At 38.6% G+C, this 21,945-nt stretch overlaps 1 protein-coding gene across 1 annotated transcript in view; it reads left to right on the top strand.

Moving 5' to 3' along the window:
* The first annotated feature begins 15,372 nt into the window (after nucleotides 1-15,372).
* Nucleotides 15,373-21,945, top strand: part of creb5b (cAMP responsive element binding protein 5b) — a 39,488-nt gene continuing 32,915 nt past the window's right edge. The window contains exons 1-4 of the mRNA XM_014994418.2: nucleotides 15,373-15,447; nucleotides 15,748-15,841; nucleotides 18,016-18,137; nucleotides 20,369-20,526. Of these exons, the coding sequence (XP_014849904.2) occupies nucleotides 15,394-15,447; nucleotides 15,748-15,841; nucleotides 18,016-18,137; nucleotides 20,369-20,526 (428 nt within the window). The 5' untranslated portion in view covers nucleotides 15,373-15,393. The remainder of the gene's footprint in view (nucleotides 15,448-15,747; nucleotides 15,842-18,015; nucleotides 18,138-20,368; nucleotides 20,527-21,945) is intronic.

Genomic DNA, 21,945 nt, shown 5'->3' on the forward strand with positions numbered 1-21,945 from the left:
TGTGGTTGAAACCACACGTTTACAGAAATTAGCTTTACAAGGGCATGCAAGTAGTTTTTTTTTTAGTCGTTTATTTTATTAATGTCAAAAATAATTGATAATTTAGTCAAAGGAGTTTTAATGATTATTACAATTACTTTGTTTATAATTCCACCTGGCCTCGAGAGACAGCAGGCGCAAATCGTGACACCGCACCTCGTACTGGCACTTCCGGTGGCAGGTCTGACACCTGCCACAAGTGCCACTGCGTTCGGCTGACTTCGGCTGACCTCGGCACCTCTTACTGGCACTTCCGCTGACACCTGCCACAAGTGCCACTGCCTTCGGGACTAGCTGCCAGAGTTGCCACTGCGTTCGGCTGACTTCGGCTGACCTCGGCACCTCGTACTGGCACTTCCGGTGGCAGGTCTGACACCTGCCACAAGTGCCACTGCGTTCGGGATTAGCTGCCAGTGCTGCCGCTGCGTTCGGCTGACTTCGGCTGACCTCGGCACCTCTTACTGGCACTTCCGCTGACACCTGCCACAAGTGCCACTGCTTTCGGGACTAGCTGCCAGAGTTGCCACTGTGTTCGGGTGACTTCGGCTGACTTCGGCTGACCTCGGCACCTCTTACTGGCACTTCCGCTGACACCTGCCACAAGTGCCACTGCTTTCGGGACTAGCTGCCAGAGTTGCCACTGTGTTCGGGTGACTTCGGCTGACTTCGGCTGACCTCGGCACCTCTTACTGGCACTTCCGCTGACACCTGCCACAAGTGCCACTGCTTTCGGGTCTAGCTGTCAGTGTTGCCACTGCGTTCGGCTGACTTCGGCTGACTTCGGCACCTTCCAAGGGTTGCCACGACCTCATACTGGCACCTCCCACGCCTCACGGACCCCTCTCGCCTATTTTTGCTCACGAGATTTAGGGCGGCCATCTTATAGCGTTCGACCGCTCCACTCAGCGTTATATGTTTAACAGGCACAATGACGTATTTGAACATTTAATCTTTCATAACACGCTGTTTTGTTACTGGAAACCTTATACATGCAGCCATATTTATAAACAGTTGTATTTTTAAAGTATTTTTAATTGTATTATACATACTTCAGCATATTTAAATATGCTTAGTGGGGAAAACAATAGAATAGAAATATAATATTCTTTGGTGACAGCTTCTGTGTCAGAATTAATATGAATGAATTTATAATTAATGAAAATAATGGTGGATCTGGCACAAAGTATTGCATTTCTTGTTAAGTATTCTGTTCCCTTAAAAAAAGCAAATATGCCCTGGTCTATTTTTTATACAGTCTCAAATTTCAGTTTCCAATAAACAGCCTCAGTGAAAACATGTTGACAGTTGCCATAAGCTGTCACTTGTGCCACGGGCTTCTGGGTAAGGTGCCACTTGTGCCACCTTACCACTGGGTAAGGTGACACAAGTAAGGTGGCCATGGGTGCCACAGGCTGCTAACCTCATTCTCTATCTGTTTCAGACAGAATGTAGCATATGAATAACTTTAGATCAAACAAATAGAAATAAAATATATCTTAATTACAACATAATTCTCATACATATTTAAATATACAGCCGGTGTTCAGACTTAAACAGAGAAAGACAACTCCTGCGCTTTCAGATGGGACCTCTTCTGCAACAGGTGATAATAGCTACCAGTAGGTACCTACCACTACAACTGACACTCGGTTGCCATGGTATGTCAGTGCTGACAAGCTCCTGTCAGTTCCGGATTATAATTATTTTCATACAATGACCTTAATATAATGCTATTGATTATTAAACCGGGTAAGTTCACTAATATTGACTTATTAGTTAACATTTCTGACAGTGGCAACATGAGATATTGACAATTCCAGAGTGACATTATGTTCAGCCTGGTTCCATGACAGTGCACAGGATGTCATAAGTTATAGTGGCTGCCTGGTCTATTATCTAATAGACCAGGCAGCCACTATAACTTTCAGTGTTTTTTGTTAAGATAATGCATTTTTAAAAAAAAGAAACATGTTATCATAATTTTCCAAAAATGCCAGTTAATCATTTTTAAATAGTTATTACTTGTTTTTATTTATTACATTTAATCCCCGCTATTTTTCATTATTTGTCAAGTTTATTACAGATTTGTGTGGCATAAATGAAGGTTGCTTCTCTGTGTTTTTTTCTGGTTCGGTTCATTGTCTTCAAAGTTTTCTTATTCAAAGATGAGAGAATGACTAAAATCTGAGCTAAAAAATGCATTTCAACAGCATTTTCAAGGCAGCAGGAGGATTTTCACTTTCAAGTTAAAACAACTTCAATTTTTTTACACCAATATTGAATATTGATAAGTCAAAACACAAATTATTTACACCTCAAAAAATTTGACAATGTGTGAATCTTAAGCAGCATTAAGAACAAGAATGTTACATATTTTTGGAAATAAAAATTACTTTAGTTTATACTTAAGATGCAAATGATTTTTTCAAAGAAAATTGTGCTGTTTACATATTATTTTATTTGGCAGATATGTTTCAACATTTTTTCAAGTTTATGTCACAAAGTATATGCATAGTAATTGATTTGTCAATATTTATTAGCCATTGTATGTAAATACTTTAAACAGCAATTTGAAGTCTACTGTAAAATTCATGTTTAGTCAACGTGTGAATTTACTACATCAGGATCAAATAACTTATTATTCCTCCATGAGAAATTATGATCATTAAGCTTAAATTTATTTTTCAAACTTTATTAATTTCTACAATATACGTTATACAGAGTCTGATTATTATTACTATTATCCAGTTGCAACATTTGGCTTCCTGTTGCACTATCTCAGCCACTGTTCTGCGATATAAACATGGGCAAGGGTTGAATGTCATTTTGATTAAGTAAAAAGTCCTATTAACTATCAGTGATGTGTGATTAACCAGATGTGTCTTTGAACATAGTGACAGGTTCCACTGTAATAGTGACACTTTATAGTATATTCAATTGGCCATCTTGATTGAATTAAACTCAGTCAAAAATATTCAAAGTGTTAAATGGATAAATATACAATTACCATTGAATTTTTTTTTATAAACACGCATTATAAGTAACACGTTTTCAAAAAACTGTCATTGCCATCCCCCAAAACATCGGAAACAGTTGTGACAGCTCTGAAACATCCTGGACATCTAACAGCAGCTCTAGTGGAGGCGAGACTCAGCTGTTACAAAGGTGCCGAAACCAATGGCATCCCTGATACCTTCTGTGTATTTGATTAATTCAAAGACGGAAGGAGTCGGCTGGATTATTCAGATGAACTTTAGTGAATAAATAGGATGAACGAATCATACATGATATAATAAACGTGTAGGAATTCAGCTAACATAAGTATTTATGCGAAAAAAAAATTATTAAATTCTGTCTTCTTCGTCTGTGTTTAAGTTCTTCTTCTACTAGTAATAAAGCATCATGGGATATGTAGTCCATTTGCCTAAGTCAGTAGCAACACTGAGAGCTAGACCCGAAAACAGTGGCACTAATGGCAGGTGTCACCGGAAGTGCCAGTAAGAGGTGCCGAGGTCAGCCGAAGTCAGCCGAACGCAGTGGCAACTCTGGCAGCTAGTCCCGAAAGCAGTGGCACTTGTGGCAGGTGTCACCGGAAGTGCCAGTAAGAGGTGCCGAGGTCAGCCGAAGTCAGCCGAACGCAGTGGCAACTCTGGCAGCTAGTCCCGAAAGCAGTGGCACTTGTGGCAGGTGTCAGCGGAAGTGCCAGTAAGAGGTGCCGAGGTCAGCCGAAGTCAGCCGAAGTCACCCGAACACAGTGGCAACTCTGGCAGCTAGTCCCGAAAGCAGTGGCACTTGTGGCAGGTGTCAGCGGAAGTGCCAGTAAGAGGTGCCGAGGTCAGCCGAAGTCAGCCGAACGCAGTGGCACTTGTGGCAGGTGTCAGACCTGCCACCGGAAGTGCCAGTACGAGGTGCGGTGTCACGATTTGCGCTCGGCCCTGCTGCTGGCCTCGGCTGTTATGTTTGGCTTGTTAATTTATTTAGCAGGGTCAGTCAGCACATATGAATAAACAGTAAAGTACTAAATGTGCGAGAGACAGCAGGCCCTCCTGAAATGTGCAGAGCCATCTGGAAGGCCATTTTTGATCTCTTGTTCCAGGATAGTTGTTACACACTCATTCTAAAACCGAATAACAAACAAATTCATAATCTAGTCTTGTGAGAAAAGTATTTGTCCCCTTTCTTGTGATTTTGCCTTTTTAGATCGTCATACAACTTCTCATACCAGACAAAGATAATCTGACAAAATACAAAAAGAGGTTTTTAATTTGTAGTTTGAATTATTAAGAGAAAAAGCTACTTCCTGGAAAAAGTAATTGTCTTCCTCACCCAATAATTGGTTGTGTTAGCTTAATTGTTTTTACCAGCATTGGCAGTTTGAGGTCATGCTGCCACAGCATCTCTCATTTTACTCCAAACTTTGAGTAGGCATGCAGAATTTGCCTGAAATATATGCCCAGCTTAAAAACAAACAAAATATTTTGTTAATGCACTTTAAAACCAAGACTCTGTTAGCTTAACTATGACTTTTCCTGTTGGTAAAAAGCTCAGTTTGTTCTGTTGGAATCCAGATTCACATGCGGCCAGCAGGGGGCCCTAACTACCCACAAACACAACTTCACCTTGATCTGACCATGACAACAGACATCTGTAAAAATAATAATGATAAAGACATGGTTATGTATTTATCCAAGATGCCACAGAGTGATATTATAAGATATTATAAGATATCCCTATACATACATATGTCCTAAAATATATTCAGGGTATGGTTGAGGGGCTTTATTTAGTTATGGGAGTTACATTTTGCTGTTCAAAATAATATTACATATTTATTATCTAAGCCCTGGTTTTCCAGTGAAAATCTTGGTTACTTACATACCAAAAGGATTGTTTTAAATATTTGTATTTTAATTTCAAAAAGGATTTTAACAAATGAAACAGTGTTAACGTTAATGAATGTATTTTTTGCAGCCTGCTAAAAAACAGACAGCCTGAAGTCATTAAACACATACATCTATCATCTATTTTTAAATAACTGTCCAGTCTTCATTACAACTGCACCAACTTTGACTAACTCAGAGTTTAATTTCAATCACTTCTAGAAATGACTCCAGATGTTATTTTTCATCCAAGATTTAAACATTTTCAGCAATTAGTGCTGCGTTATGGATCAACAAGCAGCTCAAAAACAACTAATGGCCACAGAGTGGCAGTGTTGGTCTGGGAATAAATGTGATTTACATCAGTTCATTTACTTTTAGTAAAGTTCACAACCTTAAGGTAACCAGAGTTAAAATCATGTCCATGAAGTAATTAAGTTAGTCTAGTAACTTCTAGTAGTGCTCTTCCTCCATTATCTTATATCATGGTACTTTCATGTTAATGGTATCAAAGTACTATTAAATTAATTTGGATATTTGAGAGCTACATAGACTGATAGTTCATTTTTATTCTTAAACTGTATGTAGGTTAGAGTTATTCATACAGTGAAAAGCATGTAGGTTTTATGACAGCTTACCATAAAAACAACTAAAACTGACAGTCTATCATTGTCTGTTTTAGTGGTGTGGTGGAAATGATGAAAATATTTACAAGGATAATATCAACCTCTCCACATTAACCATGTATGAATTAATATTTAGAATTTTCCTGTAGGTCTAATTCTTTAAAGTGAGCTTTTTAAAATAATAATAATATGAATTTGCCCAGAAATGAGAGTAATTTTACAATATTCATTGATTGGAGGTGCCATTTTAAAAAGTAATTTATTAATGAATTCATTCATTCGTTCATTTTATTCCATTATATTCACAGACTCCATGCCTCCATGCCTTTCACACTTGAAGCCAAAGTCAAACAGTTTTTCTTGTTATTACCGGAAAACGCTGTCAATTCATTTCATTGCTGTCATTTTTCAAAGAACTGGATGTTTTCAATTACAAATGCTGGCTCTGCCTGTTCCAATTATTTATTTACTATTTTACTTGATGGGTATAGTTATAACTATTTATTGCTCTTCAACTTGTTGCACCCCATAAATACAGATGAGGTAACAGGTGTACCAGAGATTTCATTTATTTATTTAATTTTTTAAAGTTAGAATGTATTCTTAAATAAAGCGTTGCATTCAACAAACTTCCTGTAATTCAGCTAAGAAAGATGAGCTCATGAGTAAAATGATTCCCTCACTACTTTAATTTTTCAGTTAGGAAAGGTACCTTTTCCCTTTTCAGTTTCTTATATAGCAAAGATTAATGTCAACTTACTAAGAATTACTCAGCCATGTGCTTAACAAATCATCTTTATTTATTTATGAATAACTACTTAGCGTTGTTAAAGACAGCTAAGCAAGGAAGTATGGGTTATAAGTAAATAATCAAGACAACCAACAATACGTTCATTCAACTTTAAATGATGTGGACATCAAACAGTGCTGGGAGAGGGGTGCCATCTTGAAACAATTTTCTATAATCTTCTGTCATTGTTACCTTGGTAACCTTTGTTTTCTTTGGCTATGAAACTTGTGAAGATGGTGAAATATGCTAAAGAAGGCAAAAAAAAAAAGTTACAAAATCAAGCAACTTACATCATTTTTCAGACACTTCTTAGTGGTGCTCAGAAAATAATTTGCCATGAATTGTTAAAGATGTAAAATGACCTGTGATGTAAAGCTAAAAAGTATGGTTTGACAAGTGATTCAAAAGAAAAAAAAAACTACAATCTTGTTGCTAAATGGACATTTCTCAGAGGACAAGTGCTGAAGAGAACATTATATATATATACATATATATATAAAAAAAAAACATTGAGGAAGCTGAAGTCTATGAAAAAAGAAGCAAAAGAGGAAATTTAATTCAAGTTATCTCCATTTTTTGTGCAGCTGGTGTGAGATAGTGGAAGAACAAAGATCACAGCATGTGGTATGTGGTTCACTTCTCAGCAACACATGTATGAATCATCACATTTTTAAACCACACCCTTCAACCAAACATGTAGAGCTAATGGACAAAACACTTTAATTTGTTAGAAACAAATCCTGCATTCAGTTCTGCGTTGATGCACAACTCTGTTTATTTGCCAGAGATGAGATAATCTGTCACTTTTGTACATCTGAATTGGATAATTGATTAAATTTAAGCAGTTTCTTGGTTTGTGTCAGATATCATCGCGAGTTTGCGAGTTTTGTGCTACCATATTTTATTTTAATTTTTGTTATGATGAAAGTAGAAAGCATATTGTCATAAGACGTTTAAGAACCACTGCATTATGAAATTAACACAAATAAGACCATAGTTTCATTTGATCTTTTTCTATGCAGGGTTGTTATATTCACAATAAACACATCTAAACATGCAGAATCCATTTTCTGGCATACAGGATGGTACTCTTTAATTTTAAGGAGTCATCTCACTGAACTGCCTCTTAAAACTTAATTGTTATAGGGTTCACTTTTTGTATATAGAAAAATCCCTAAGATTATCTACCTTTAAACTTCCAACCTGCAAATTACAATTAAATGAGTTTCTAATTCCACCTGAAGGCTTAGCAGTTTTACATTTCTTAGTCTCCACAAGAGAGATTGTTTACCTTTGCATTTTGTGTGTTGCACTGTACACAAGCAGTTTTATTGTGTGATCAGTAGGGCAAACTGAGTTTTGTATGTTTGCATTCAAGCTTAACTCTACAATAGAATCACAACTCTGTTCAAAGTTTTGCCGACTTACAGCTATTGTGACAAATAACCAGTCATTCAACATGTCTCGCCATTGACTACCTACCACTTTTTTTTTTTAAGTTGGAACCACAAGCAGTTTACATAAGAATACCAGTCAATCAAGATTAAGTATTCTTGTTTCAAAATATATCATTATGTCCCTCCTTTTCTTCCTGTACTATTGCTCAGCTTTAGCTTTATTTTTTTCCAAAACTGGTTTATTTTCAGTTGAATACTTTCTAAATTCAGTGTTGCCTCGAAAACCCAAATAACTCTGCACCAACAGCTATTATCTACCTTGTATATAAGTTTTGTTGCCAGACATCATTTTACCCAGAGACGAAGCTATAGGGCCTGATTGCTCTAGTCTTCCCCTCTCTGCCATCCTAATGAGGGGCTGTGTGATGAGCTGAAGATGTTTCCTGCCCTTTCGGATCCAAAACCTATCGTCAGGATTCTAGAGGAATACAATATGGTATAGTTAAAATTAATCCAAGCTGTATATTTTGTGAAAACAGCTAAAATGGTGAGGCTTCGTGACCACACTTATGCATGCGAGGCACAGATAATAACCGCACAATTTAAAACCTGCAAATCACAAAGCAGTGATGCAACTCTAAGCTTTACAAATGAGCAGAATATTCAGAATCAGATCTCAGATGCTCCCATCAGTGTAGGTTTCAGTATTTCTTTTTAGAAACAGAAAGATGTTAAAACGCTTTTGTTATTCCTCCTTTACACACCTGGTGCAATCATCCTCACTGGCTCTTCAAGGTGATCTTACCCAAAAGCATCGCACAAAGGCATAATCATGAAAGGGTTAGTATAATATAGATCAAATCTCCTTTAGTGTGGGTCACTGACCCAAACTGTATCGGCTCTTTCCAGCCTTAATAGTCTGTTCTTCTAGAAGCATAATGTTTGGATTCGTTGGGAAATATATTGGCAATAAAGAGACAAAGGGATGTCATAAATGTTGATTAAAGCTCTGGTTAAAAGACAGAGGCGGAGAGGCCCTGAGTTATGAGAGCCTTTCAGACTGCGTTATTGTTTCGGTGACAGAGCTCTTAGTGTGTCTAGTGGAGTGGTCGCAGGCCAGTGGTAAACATTTCTCAATGTGTGAGGAGTCATTAATCCCTGGAGTGCAGGATGGCTTCACTACTACCACTGTCTGTGGCCCTAGAAATAACAGCCAGTTGGCACCAGCAGGTCACCACGGAGCTGCAACTCTAAAGTGTTATACGCAGATGTTTAAATCTCTCCTAATGTGCTGGAGCTAAGGCAGACGTTTCAGAAAATCAACTGCCACATGTTCATTCAGAAAGGTTATCATTATAAGGGTTACTTTTTTTTTTTAAAGAAAATATAATAAAACCACTTGTTTTTGTCTGAAACAGAAAATGTATAATTTTCCCCAATGTGGCTAAAATAATATCACATTTATTATTATTGTTATAGTACAGTTTAATACAGTTATAGCAAGGTTATCTGCAAAAATCATTTAAGTAAAAATAAATAATAAGAAGTAGTTGAATTTTATGGTGTTTTTATGGGGTTATTTATCAGAATATTTATCTTTTTGCTATTTTCAAACAGCTTTGTTTTTGTTGTAGACATGGGAAAAGTGTAGGGGCCTTCTTTCAGCCAGCTGACAGGTAGTGCACAGCAACAGGTGAAGAAACAGGAGGGCTGGTTTATACATCTAGGATAAATTTCACACACACATACACACACACACACACACACGCACACACACACACACACACACACACACACACACACACACACACACACACACACATATATATCTATATATATATATATATATATAGATATATATATATATATATATATAGATATATATATATATATATATAGATATATATATATATATATAGATAGATAGATATGACAAAAAGCGAGAGAGAAAGAGAGGGAGAGAGAGATAAAAACCTATTTTAAATTTAACCAAATATCTTCCCCCGTCCCGTTCTGTGGATATATTAAAAGCGCATGCGCAGGAATAGAAGAGTTATTTAGTGGAATTTAAAATAGTAAAATTAATAAATTAAATTATTTTGCAGCATTATGATGCAGCCTTCTCCTGCATCAAGCTGCTGCGTCCTGAGCCCAGTTCAGAGCTGTCACCTCACCCGCCTGTCTTACTGGTCAGCAGTGGTCATCCTGCTGTGTCGCACCACACCCACTCCAGGACCAGCCGGTGTCCCGTCCATGCTTCTGGGCGTTCCTCCACTAACCCCACTCCGCCCGCGCCGCCCCCCTCGCGCAGGGCCCGCTATGATTTAGAAGTTCAGGAATCCCACGTGACGTCACCCCGGGGTGACGTTATGCTTCTCTAAATAGATCGCATTGTAATCCTTTCTCAGTCCAACGTGGTTTCTTCTCAGAGGCTGCTTCACATTTTCTACACTTGTTTGGTAAGTTGAAAGCCCTGCCACCATGCAGACCCTCTTGCACGAGCCTCTGCAGGTTTGTTGACTTTGTTTAAAGCGATTTTTTTGGGTGACTTTTTTCTGAAATGCAACAGCTTGTTTTCTTGTTCGCTCCAGCGGTTTGGATGAAGATGTTGATTTTCTTCCTGTTTTGCAAAGATCCAGGCGTGCAGCTAAAACAGCCGCTGTCTCCCGCGGGTTTTGTTAGATTTAACGGATTGTCATCTCACTTCATTGCCAAAGTGTGGGCTTGTATTTACAGTTGTTGAAGTTGACACGGAGTCAAGTGCCGCTGCAGCTCTCGGTTCATATAGTCTGCATGGACTTCACTTCACTCCCACTTCACTTCACCCAGCTTCCAACTTCTAAACAGGTTTATGCAGCGGGGCTCATTTCACTTCACGCTGGCGCTTCTATCAAGTTTAGTCTCTTTCTCCGAGCTGCATCGCTGCATCATTGTCACGCCTGTCCCGTTTAGGGATAAAGCGCAGCCGGCGACCGTCCCGGACACTGCGTGCTGCGGTTCACCAATGATCGTCTGGAAAACGCTTCTGCTGCTGTCATGCCAGTTAAAGAGAAACAAACGACGCTTCTGTTTTTTTATTTTATTTTATTATTATTATTAAATTGAAGTTCTCATTTGTTATTTCTTTTTATTTTTCCCCGAAAAGCATAATGTGAGCAACATTACGTCATCCTGCAGGCTCGTCGATATTTGATTAACCGCTGAGATGTTGAGGGCTACTTTCAGGAAGGTTGTGCTGACGAGGCGCGCTTTGTTGCTATACGGCTCGAAGGGAAGAAACACGCTTTAATTATATGATTGCCCCTCGGCCGCTGTCATTATGTTTATGTGACAGCGCTGCCAATAACCACTTTTCCTTCATGTACACTCTAAATTATGCTTCCGGTTTTACTGTTTTACCTCGTGATTTCTTGAATTAATAACATTAATTAATTGGCTTGGTAAATGAAATTAGGTACAAAGTCTGGGTTTTATTTGCTCAGTAGAAGCAAAATGTTTTTGTCTAGTAGAGAGGTTAACTACGAAAATAGCTTATTGAAACTCCAGATTAACTTTTCATTATTAGCAGCAAACGAAACATATGTATGCTTAATGTGACATGTTTTTGTTTCGTTGTAGGGATAAAGTAGAACCTTATAAATGCAAAAAAAAAAAAAAAAGTTGTAAATTTCAAGGGAACTGCTCAGACTGCAAAATCTCATTGAAATAATTAAATACCTTAAATTAGGACTTAATTTGTAACAAAAATAGGCAAAAATGTCACAAAAACATTAACAACTGCATTAACAACTGCGACCTGCAAGTGCAGGAAGTCTAGCTTGTTTTAATTTGTACCTTGCTACAGATTTCTTCCATATTTTACACAGGCTTGATTGCAGTCTTGAGGCTGATTGCACTGGTGAAATGTGACCCAAACTGAGTTTATTTGTTGATGGCTGCTTCCAGTGCTCAGGGTTCCTTTGTAATGATTGAGCTAATGTTAAAAAAAAGAAAGAAAAAGAAAAGAAAAGAAAAGAAAAGAAAAGGGGTAAAGTGACAGTTCAGTCTGGCCCCAGAGCTTTTGTTCCAGAGTAGCACTTTTAACTCTCAGGTTTATTTCTGATTTCTTGCATTGAAATCAAAGTGTTTCTCCAGTTTAGGGGTTTTATTGCAATGGTAACTTCCTCTGTTGTGCAAGACAGTTGCAATAAAATCAAGTTTAGATCAGTTATTTGTTACATGAGTGGATCTGCAGCAGAAGTTGAAGAAACTGTCTTGAAAAAGGCCAGAAACTCTGCCTCAGGGATCGCCGTAATCCTGCCTTGAACTTGTGCTGTCAAAAGCCAAGGCTATAGGAACGTACAGATTTGAATTGCCCTGCGTGTTCATGCTCGCTTTAACCTCTTTGCACCTCAGCCCCTCTTTTCCTCACCATATTGTTTAAATTCTAATGCGTGGTCTACCTGGAGAATTCCTCCCCAGTTCCTCTTGAAACCAAACGCTTGACCCTAATCCTTCAGCTCACTCACATCAGGGTTTAGTTAATGTTATAGTGTAACCAAATTTCCTTCGCTAAACTAAAACATCAATATAAAATGTGGGCCTAGAGCTCTTTCCAAGAGAGGGGTGTTGAATACTGATAATCTGAAGTGTGAGAGGTATTGGGGAATTCGCAAAGGCATTTTTGGAATTAACAGTTGAGTTTTATGCCTCATATGGTTTGGATTTCCTGGTAACTCTGCTGAAATAATCAAACCCAATTTCGGGAACCGGAAGTATGGGTTTTTCGGCCTTTATATTAATTCTCATGCTAAGGACTTAACTGATTCTAAATAATAATTTCCATTGATAATTGTGTGCATCGTTTACTCCGCAAGCAGCGATATGATCATTCCACTTGAACCTGTATAAATAGATCATGAGAAAATAAACAGAGTGACACACAAGTGGCAGAAACAGTAGAAAACTCATTTGAGTTAACAAAAAAAGTGGCAGAAATGATTCAGAATTGAAATGATTCTAACGACAGGTCCGCAGGCTCTGGTCCAACAGGCTGTCTGTCATCCTCTGTTTTAGTTTGAACTTGGAGCTCAGATCAGCAGAATTGGTTGTGTTTGTTGTAGCAAAGGAGACCTGGTGAGTTTTTAGAGCCCGTGTAGAGGGGACTGAGTGACCGGGGGGAAGGAAAGTAAGACCTGATCACTTTGCTCTCTTGACAGAAAGACCCTGTCCAGACCCTGTTTTGCAGGCTTGCTCACGAAACACAACTTGTTAGGCAAACACCGCTGCTTGACATAACACAATATTAGAGTGTTTTGACGGCGCTTCAGGAAATAGCCTGTACCCATGAAAAAAGGGATGCCTAAATAGTGTGTGAAAGTATTCATGTTTGTAGTTTAAAGGGTGGCTCTGGCTAAATCACAGGTGTGCTGCAGTTCTTGTACGCATGACAGGCTAATACGAAAGAGAAAAAAGTGATAAATGTGACTGCTGAATGTGTGATTCACACCGCCGTAAAACTGTTTACAGCAAACAAGAAATGGAAAAAAAAAAAAAAAAAAAAAATCAAGAATGTGATTAATGAATGTTTTCCAGGTCGGTGATATGACAGGTGATGTAACAAAGTCGCAAGCTTTTGATGATGTTCCGATATCAAACGGGATTTTTTTAAATTTTATTTCAGTGTCATAACAAAACAGTAATGTAATTACTGACACTTCATGCCAGTAATGTTTCAACTCGTTCTCCACACCAACAGATCTACTTGTTTGTCATAAAGTACTAAAGATAAAATAGGTTTGAAGGTTTAATTCTAAAATTGTGTTAACATCTGGCATTATAATCTTGATGGGCTGCACTTCCGTATCTCTCCATGAACCATTATCATCCTGGAAAATGTTAATATTTGATACTAAAATATAATGCACTAATTGAAAAGGGTTTTAAGTGTTTTTTTAATCTTTTGTAGAGTATAATAATGCTCTTAATCATGTGAAGAGCTCTTCAAAATGTGTTATGAAGTTGTTTTAAAAGTTTAACAAAGGCAACAACTTGTGTATCTGTGAATAATTTAAAATGATACATCACTCATAAACGAATGTTGCATTTCATTTAACTGTGAGCTTCACCCTTTTGATGGTTTTGCTTGTCCGAGGCACTGCCAACATTTAGCAAGTAGAGAGACTCAGCATAGACAGTTACTGTTTTATTTGCTTTAAACAAAAAATGGAAAACATCACCACAGATTTTTCTTAGGTTTAGGTTGAAACAATTATTTTTGTTTATATATGAAAGACTGGTCTGATTTGCTAATCATCTTTTATTATAACTTTTTTTTATTTTAGTGTTTTTGTTTAGACTAGCTGAAAAAAAAACACCACATTTACCTGTCGTTTATGTGTCATTTATTGGTTACCTCCCAAAGTTTGAATGTAAACAATTTATATTTCACACATACATGAAGATCACAATTTCATTTTTGAAATGTGCATTTCTTTCCTTTTTTTATTATGCCACGGTTCCATTTTATTGCTTTTTTTTAAATCAGTAAATAAGAGAGTCAAGGAACACATCTTTCTGAGATGTTTTGTCCTCTATTTCTCTCGTAAAACCTAAATTAACAGCTGAAGTCATTTACTTTTGACAAGTTGGAGCTCATGCACTCTTGTAGCACACTGTTAGTGTGAGTGCAGTCTAATTTTTAAGGTTGTTTATCATAGACCAAATGGACTTCTGCCATCTAATTATATCTGTATGCTGTGACACCACTTCCCTTTCTTATTTTTCCACAGAGAAGTGTACCAACTAAGTGCAATAATATCGCAAGAAATTACTAAAAAGATGAAGATATAAAGTGACTCAATTAAAAATATTTTCCATTAAAGATTTATTTTGTCACTTGACTGTAAAATACAGATGAGTGTTAAAGTTAGAGGAATTTTTGGCGTCGTATCTGAAAAAGACCAACAGTTTTTGGTCTTAAGATTAATGATTAATTACATATTTAAGACATGTTTTAATACATAATTTATCAAAAGTTACAGTAAACCTTAAAGCTTTTGTGTTTATTGGTAATTGTACATTTTAGTTAGATGCTGCATGTATATTGTTTAACAGGGTAATATTACAATGGAAAACATGCTGCTGTTGTGATGTTCATGTTTTTATTTTAAGATGAGGACATCATTTGCAAATACTTTTCTCAATCTACTCTTTGTATTTCTTAAATAAATAATATTAACGGTTTATGTAATTTCCCCACTGCCTTACTCGTGCGTAAGCATTTTGCCCTCCAAAATCTTTGTCAAGGTCTAGTGAGTGTCTGTTCAGCTGGCCATGTTTGTTATCTTATTGCAGAGTTGTAATGTGTCTCACTTTAAATATAACGTCATGCAAAACTGCAACTACTATGTTAGGCAAATGATTGCAATTTGATCAATTGTGCAGCTCTAACTTTTGGTGTAAGTTTTAATAGTTTGATTTTAAATGGCTTTGGATTAAAGTAACAAAATTGTTACTTTATAAAGTCCACCAAATTTAACTTTGGTGGATTCTAGCAAGATTAAACCAAGCAATGTGCTTGTTCTTTAAAGAGCTGGCAGGGGATCTAGAGTCAGTCAGGTTCCCTTTTTCATTAATTTATATGTCTTCTCTTGCAGTTTTATGAGACGCTGGCCAGAGGGATGAACTCAGACCAGGAAAGGCCATTCATGTGCAATGCTCCTGGCTGCTCTCAGGTTAGTGTATATCTATAAACGCATATCTGGGGAGAGTCACACAGGATGTCTATATGCACATGTCTACTTAACAGCACACAGAGCAAAGAGCAAATCTAATTACAAAGTAAACAGCCAGAGTATGATATTTAGCGCTACACCAGTTATCTAGCATCTATTTTCTAGTTTAAGAGGTTTCTCCAACTTATTTTTGCTTTGGTCTAAAGTAAAGGCAATTGTCTAAAGTACCCTATTTTCCCTTCCATTAACTGTTCTTGCTTTTTTTTCTTCCATATACCTCCTGGTCTTAAAATCAAACAGCGTTTTCCCACGGAGGACCATCTGATGATTCATCGCCACAAACATGAGATGACCCTTAAGTTCCCCTCCATAAAAAACGACAACATGTTATCAGGTGAGTTACGTCGGCATCAGTGCAGACCGATTTGCTTCTGCAGCCCAGCAAGTTTCTGATGCAGAGGTGTGCCACAAGTGACTCAACCACAGACATACTCATCTGTCATCGCAAACCTTTATGGCTAGTCCTATACGAGCTGTTTAAGGTAACGTAAATCATACGGTTTGTTAGCCTACGGCTCAGGAACTTGCTCTTCCTACCGTTTGTGGTCACCATATTGCGCTTCTTTTCCTGTATAACACTTTGAGTAATTTACATCTTCAAATTTTTTCAAAGTTTTAATTTTTAAGTATAAGCGATTATATTCACCTTACCTTGAGGTGTTGTAGACTATGCCTCTCCAGCTATTGCCTAGCTAAACCAGATTCTATCCTCTATTATTTTACACCGTTTGGACTACAGGATCAGCTTTTGCAGGCCGAGTGTCTCATAGTTTTCTGTCTGTGTTACAAATTCTCTGAATTACATGTCAAACTCAGGAGAAAATGGTCAGCACTTTACCATTACCCATAAGCTGGAGCTTAGTCACACATGGTAATGTGTCTAAACAGTCTCCTTAGCTTTAAAATAAAGTGAAGAGCGTTTGCTTTTCACTGGGCAGCATCCTGGATAAAAATTAATAGCTTCCTTTTTTTTTTTTAGTTAGAGCTTAAATTAATATCTCACTCTTACTCTGGATAAAACTGTATTTTGGGTTCACTAGTCATATTGAAAGTTTGTGTCAATCCCCAGTCTAGCCAGAATGAGTAAACAGACCATGAAGCATGCTTTTAGCCTTTGAAAGAACCGTGATCCTAAAATCACCTTCAACTGTCTGAAACCTGATATGTGGGCACCCCCCTCACCCCCCTGCCCGAGAACGTCAAGCTGAACGCTGCAGCTTTCAGATTTCGGCTGAGACCCCCCTCTCAGCGGGAGGAATCTGTTCTTTGTCGGTAAAAATGGTGCTGTCAAGGGAGCATCTCCCTCTCTAATGCTTTTTTAAAAACCAAATGGGTGATGGTAACTTAGAGTGCCTTCAACCCATAGACACCTTTTCTTGTTATGACACAATGTCTTTTATTTGTCAATCCCCTAATTAAATCTATTGCAACAAATTTCTCAAGTTGCTTTATTAGTAAATGTAATCTACTTGTGCTTAGTTTAATCTCAATATAAAAATGAAGACTTCTAAGGTGAACAGATTCATGAAGACCAAGAAACACAGCAGTCAGGCACCGGGATAAAATTGTGGAAAAGTTTAAAAGAGGATTTTGTTATAAATAAATCATCTGGAAATAGAAAAACCGAGGTAGAAATGCAAACCTACTAAGACATGAACCTACACCTTGATTAGGAAGCCTGAATAAGTCCTATTTGCAGTTTTCCAAAAGCCATGAAGGGACCCAGCAATAATGTGAAAGAAGGTCTTGCTTTCAGATGCGACCAAAGTAAAAAGCATGCGTGGAGGAAAAATAACACTGGACATAACAATGAACACATCATGCTGTGGTGATGCTTTTCTTCAGCAAGGAGAGGGAAGCCGGTCAGAGTTGACATGAAGATGCTCTGAGCTTAACTCAGACCAATCCTGGAAGAAGACCGATTAGTCTTGAAACTGATGCCAAAGTTCACCTTCAAACTTGATAACAACCTTAATGGAAGGGTGTAGAACAAGTTATATTCATTTGTTGGAATTGTCTTGGCAAGCCTCATTGAGAATGTGGAAAAACCACGTATTCTTTGCCTTCCATCTCACAATTACTCACTCCTTTGTGTTTTTTAGTCACATAAAATACCAATAAAATAATTGAGGTTTGTGGTTGTAACATGACGAAATGTGGAGAACGTCTGGGGGGGTGGGAGGGGGTGAATACTTTTAAAAGCACCATATATTCTGTAAACCTGAGGGGGGGACCATTAGCTTAATTTCAATATAACTCCAAGTATACTGGAATATGTTTCTGTCATCATTTCATTTATGTTGGAAAGGATGTTACTTCTCTTGCAGACACAATGTTCTGCGGTGTGTCGGTTTCTGTTTTATTGCTAAATGTTTCCTTCAAGACAAAGCTTGAGAACAATTTCTTGCCAACGCGCATGCACTTGTGTAGCCTGGCGGATTAAATAGTATTATCAACTGTTAGGACGCCGAGTGTTTTAAGCTCGACAAAATGTTCTTTGACTTCCAGACCAGACGCCCACGCCGACCCGATTCTTGAAGAACTGCGAAGAGGTCGGACTGTTCAGTGACCTGGACTGCTCCATTGAGCAGGACTTCTGCAAAGCGCAAGAAGAAGAAGACAGTAAGCAGGTACTGCATAGCAGAGGGGAAAGCCTCAGGCCAAAACCCCAGAAAAACCCAAAGCCACAACCCTCCACCGGGGTTGGGTTTTAAACCGCTATCTGTGCAACCATCTGTCACAAATAGATGCCTACACCATGTGAGCTGATAAAGCCTCTCAAATAGATTTAAGAAAACACCCTAAAACCTCACCTAACCACACTGCTCCCTTTTGAGAAGCCGATGACCACAAATGTTTGTGCACTTTATTATCCCTTCCTCTATTCTCACCTTTTTTTTTTGTTTAAGGTATGTATTAGTCAGTCGTGACAGACGAGGTCTAACAGATAAAGATTTGTCATCCACCTCAGGTGAAGAGAGACCTCAGATCAGGTTCTTCACCTGTAAATTCGAGCAGCTCCTCAGTCGTACTCTCAGGGGAGGGAGTCACATTTCTTCCAAGAAATAAAGTCAGACCACTGAGGCAGCATCTTGGCTGTAACAGCAAAACCAGACAAACTGGCCCGACTGTCCTGCATGAAAGCGGAGGTCCAAAATGTTACATCCGCCAGAGGACATCGTCGTTTATGCGCTATAGCTCTGCCCTGCGGCACCTTCACCCGGGACATGGATACTAGTCAAATCAGCAGAAGACAGACTGCTTATTTAACGTCTGGGAACATGTGCGGAGCATGCTGCAGCTAAGCTGTTTTCTGGGAGTTTGGCTCAGGAGCCTGTCTGTGTTCAGGTCAGCCATGTCTAGCCTGCCCAGCCTGTGTGGTTTATGACGGGAGGCTCTGCTAAGTCAGCAGGAGGCGAGTCGGAGCAAGACGATGTAGGAGTAAAATGCACAATAGGCAGAGATAAGCAGCGAAAGCTCTCAAACACCTGAAACGCTGAAGTTAACCAGCAAAATGAAAAAAAAAAGACAACAAAAAAAAAAACATCACATGAGTATGTATTGTGCAACAGTGCATTTTGATTAGGCAAGTGATTTAATTGTGTGTTTGTTTAACAAGTTTACTCTTCTTCTAATGTTTTAATATTTAAACTACAGTTATCTTAGGTTTGTTTATGCGTTTCACTAAAACTAAGGAACAACTTGTGGTTTTTATGTTTTTTGTTTAGTTTAATGATTAAATTAAAGTGGATCTACAGTGCCACTCACAGGTTTAAATAGCCTTATCAACAACATCATTGTGGATCTTTAACTTTGTTTTAACGGTTCTTTGTCTGGGGTGGTATAGAACTACGACTGTCGTGATTTAAAGCAAAGTCCTTCAATTTTAAAAACAAGAAATGACTGAAAATTCATTTTAGGTGCTTCACTCTGATCAAAACAAATTGAAGGTTTTACATACATACTCATGTTTAGTTAAATGTCCCCGAGCAAGCTGTAGGAAAACCGCATCGTTTTTGTGGTCATGAACGAGCTTCTGACATGATTCTGTCACGATATCGCTCATCTTGTCAGAAAATGTAGATTTCATGTAAGTCTGTTGGATTCCAGGAGCTGATCTAATTTTTAGGCATAAAGTTTCAATCGGGTTGAAGTCAGGACCAGCTCAAAGGTTTAATGTTACAGATCTGTGATACTTTGACAACCAGGCGTTAGCAGAAGGATAACGACTGAAAACACCCTTTAAAAATAATTTCTGAAGGATGAACAGCTTCTAAATAAAATGACCCTGACCTCAAACTTGGCGAAAACGGATAACGCTTAAATAGCAGGTCCTTGCCAGGACACAATTTATTTGCTTTTGCCAGGGAGTTCATACAAGGGTAGGCCTTGCTAATGGCTCCAAAACGTTTCTCTGCAACTTTCTAAAAATGGTTCAAATTTAAAAGCCAAAAATTAAAGTGACATTTGTGCCAACGATGCAAGTACTTAACATTCCAGAACTTTACGAACCCATTGAAGGGACCACCACATGAGAAAAAAAAAGACACACCATATAAGATGTAAAATGTTGTTAAACCAGAATTATTTTGCAATGGCTGTTATTATACATGACTGAGCCTTCAGAGATTTTCCAAGGAACCTGGTCTTCATTAGACTGTCAGCGTGTCCCAAATGGAACGTGGAAAACCTTGTAGAGCATAGTTTACATCCGTTACAGCTTAAAGATGGGTGTGTGAGGAAGAAAAGTTAAATGGTTGCAAATCTGCACACTTGTGCTTCAAACTCATTCTTAACCTCATGTGCAACCTTTGCTTTTCTCCCTCTTTCTCTTTCTCTCTCTCTCACTTCCTCTTTGCAGAACATCGCACTGCATGGCCAAGCAGGTCAAGGTCAGCACCAGCAGTCCCACGCACGGATGGCCAACCATGATACCAGCATAGTGATCCAGCAGGCCCTTCCCTCTCCCCAGTCCAGCTCAGTTATCACTCAGGCTCCTTCCACCAACAGACAGATAGGGTGAGTGAAACACAAAACCAAAAAAAAAGAAAAAAAAAGAAAGAAATTAGCACAAACAACAGACTCTGTTAGTCTGTTTCTCTTTCTTTGTTGTTGTTGTTGTGCCATTTACGTGAAGCGCATGTTTTGCTACGACTGACAAGGGCGTAGTAAGAAAGTTTTGCCATAAAACAAATGATCTAACAAGTGGCAGATTGTATTCTCTCACCTCAAGTGTGGCCCTGTTTGGTGACAGCTTTAGGCTGAGCCTCGTCCTTTGTGTTCGTGCCAGCTGTCATCCCTCTGTCGTCTGTGAGGTAATGTTAGTGTTTAGTTACATTTCGGGCGCTGTATGTGGGGCCAGAAAATCATGTTTTACTGTTCATTCGAGGTTGTCTCAGAGCAGAGCATGCCAAAGGTCTCAGAGGATTAGATGAGGTTATTTCTCAAGCCTCAGTCGTGAGTGTCTTTATAATGGTTTAGCATTTTCATGTTTGAAAATATAGGTGTTGTTTTTTTTAAATCTGTGTGAGAATTTCGGTCACCATCACACAACTGCAAATGGGAAGCGTAGCTCTAAAGTAAATCATCATGAATTGAGCATTTATTGTGTAGCTGGTTGTTTGGTTGTTTAGACTACAGACTAATCTTTGTACAGGCATAATCTGACCCTGTAAAAATTTTTACCACATTTTTTTAATAATACATCACAAAGGTATTCCTACCCTTGGATGTTTTCCCCATCTTGTCCAACCAGTGAGGTTAGATGTGGATCGACTGGGGAGACAAATTTTCAGGTCTCGCCACAGAATCTGAGTCTGGCCTGTGACTGAGCCTTTCTAACAGATGAATATCTCAGGCGTATGGTTTTGCAGCCTCTAGCAGATTTCCATCCGGTTTCGCCCTTTATTTAGCTGCGCTCCCAAACTGTGGATCTATGCAGTTCCTCCAGCGCTAACATGTGTCTCTTGGCTGCTAATCACTTAAAGCTCTCCTTGTCTGCCCTGTAAACTTAGTGAAATGCCATGTCGCACCATGCATCGCTTTTCTTTTTCATTCTCTAGATTTTGAGTCAAGCAGCATTTTGCGAGGAGTTCACACCTTCGGGGTTTTGCTTTATCGCCTAATCCGGCTTCAAACTTCATACTTTTGCCCTTTGACAACCACTAACTTGTCCTACTTCAGTCCTTGTGCGTTAGCTCCAGCTGCACTGACACTTTTGCCAGGGCTTTGTCATTGTAACCCAGGCCTGTGGCTACCTAGTTAAACATTGAGATGGCTCAGTGTTAAGCTGGTCCCTGTGTTCAAGTTGTCCTGTGTAGATTTACAGCTCGAGGAGCTGCTGAATATTGGATGGGAGGCCCATCTCTAAGCCTGACTGACACCTCGTCAGGCTCTTTGTTGAGCACAGAGATGGAATTTCATCCCCTCAGAGGAGCA

This window comes from Poecilia mexicana, unplaced genomic scaffold, assembly GCF_051168715.1.
Source record: "Poecilia mexicana isolate PSO_F unplaced genomic scaffold, ASM5116871v1 scaffold_16, whole genome shotgun sequence".
Classification (NCBI taxonomy): domain Eukaryota; kingdom Metazoa; phylum Chordata; class Actinopteri; order Cyprinodontiformes; family Poeciliidae; genus Poecilia; species Poecilia mexicana.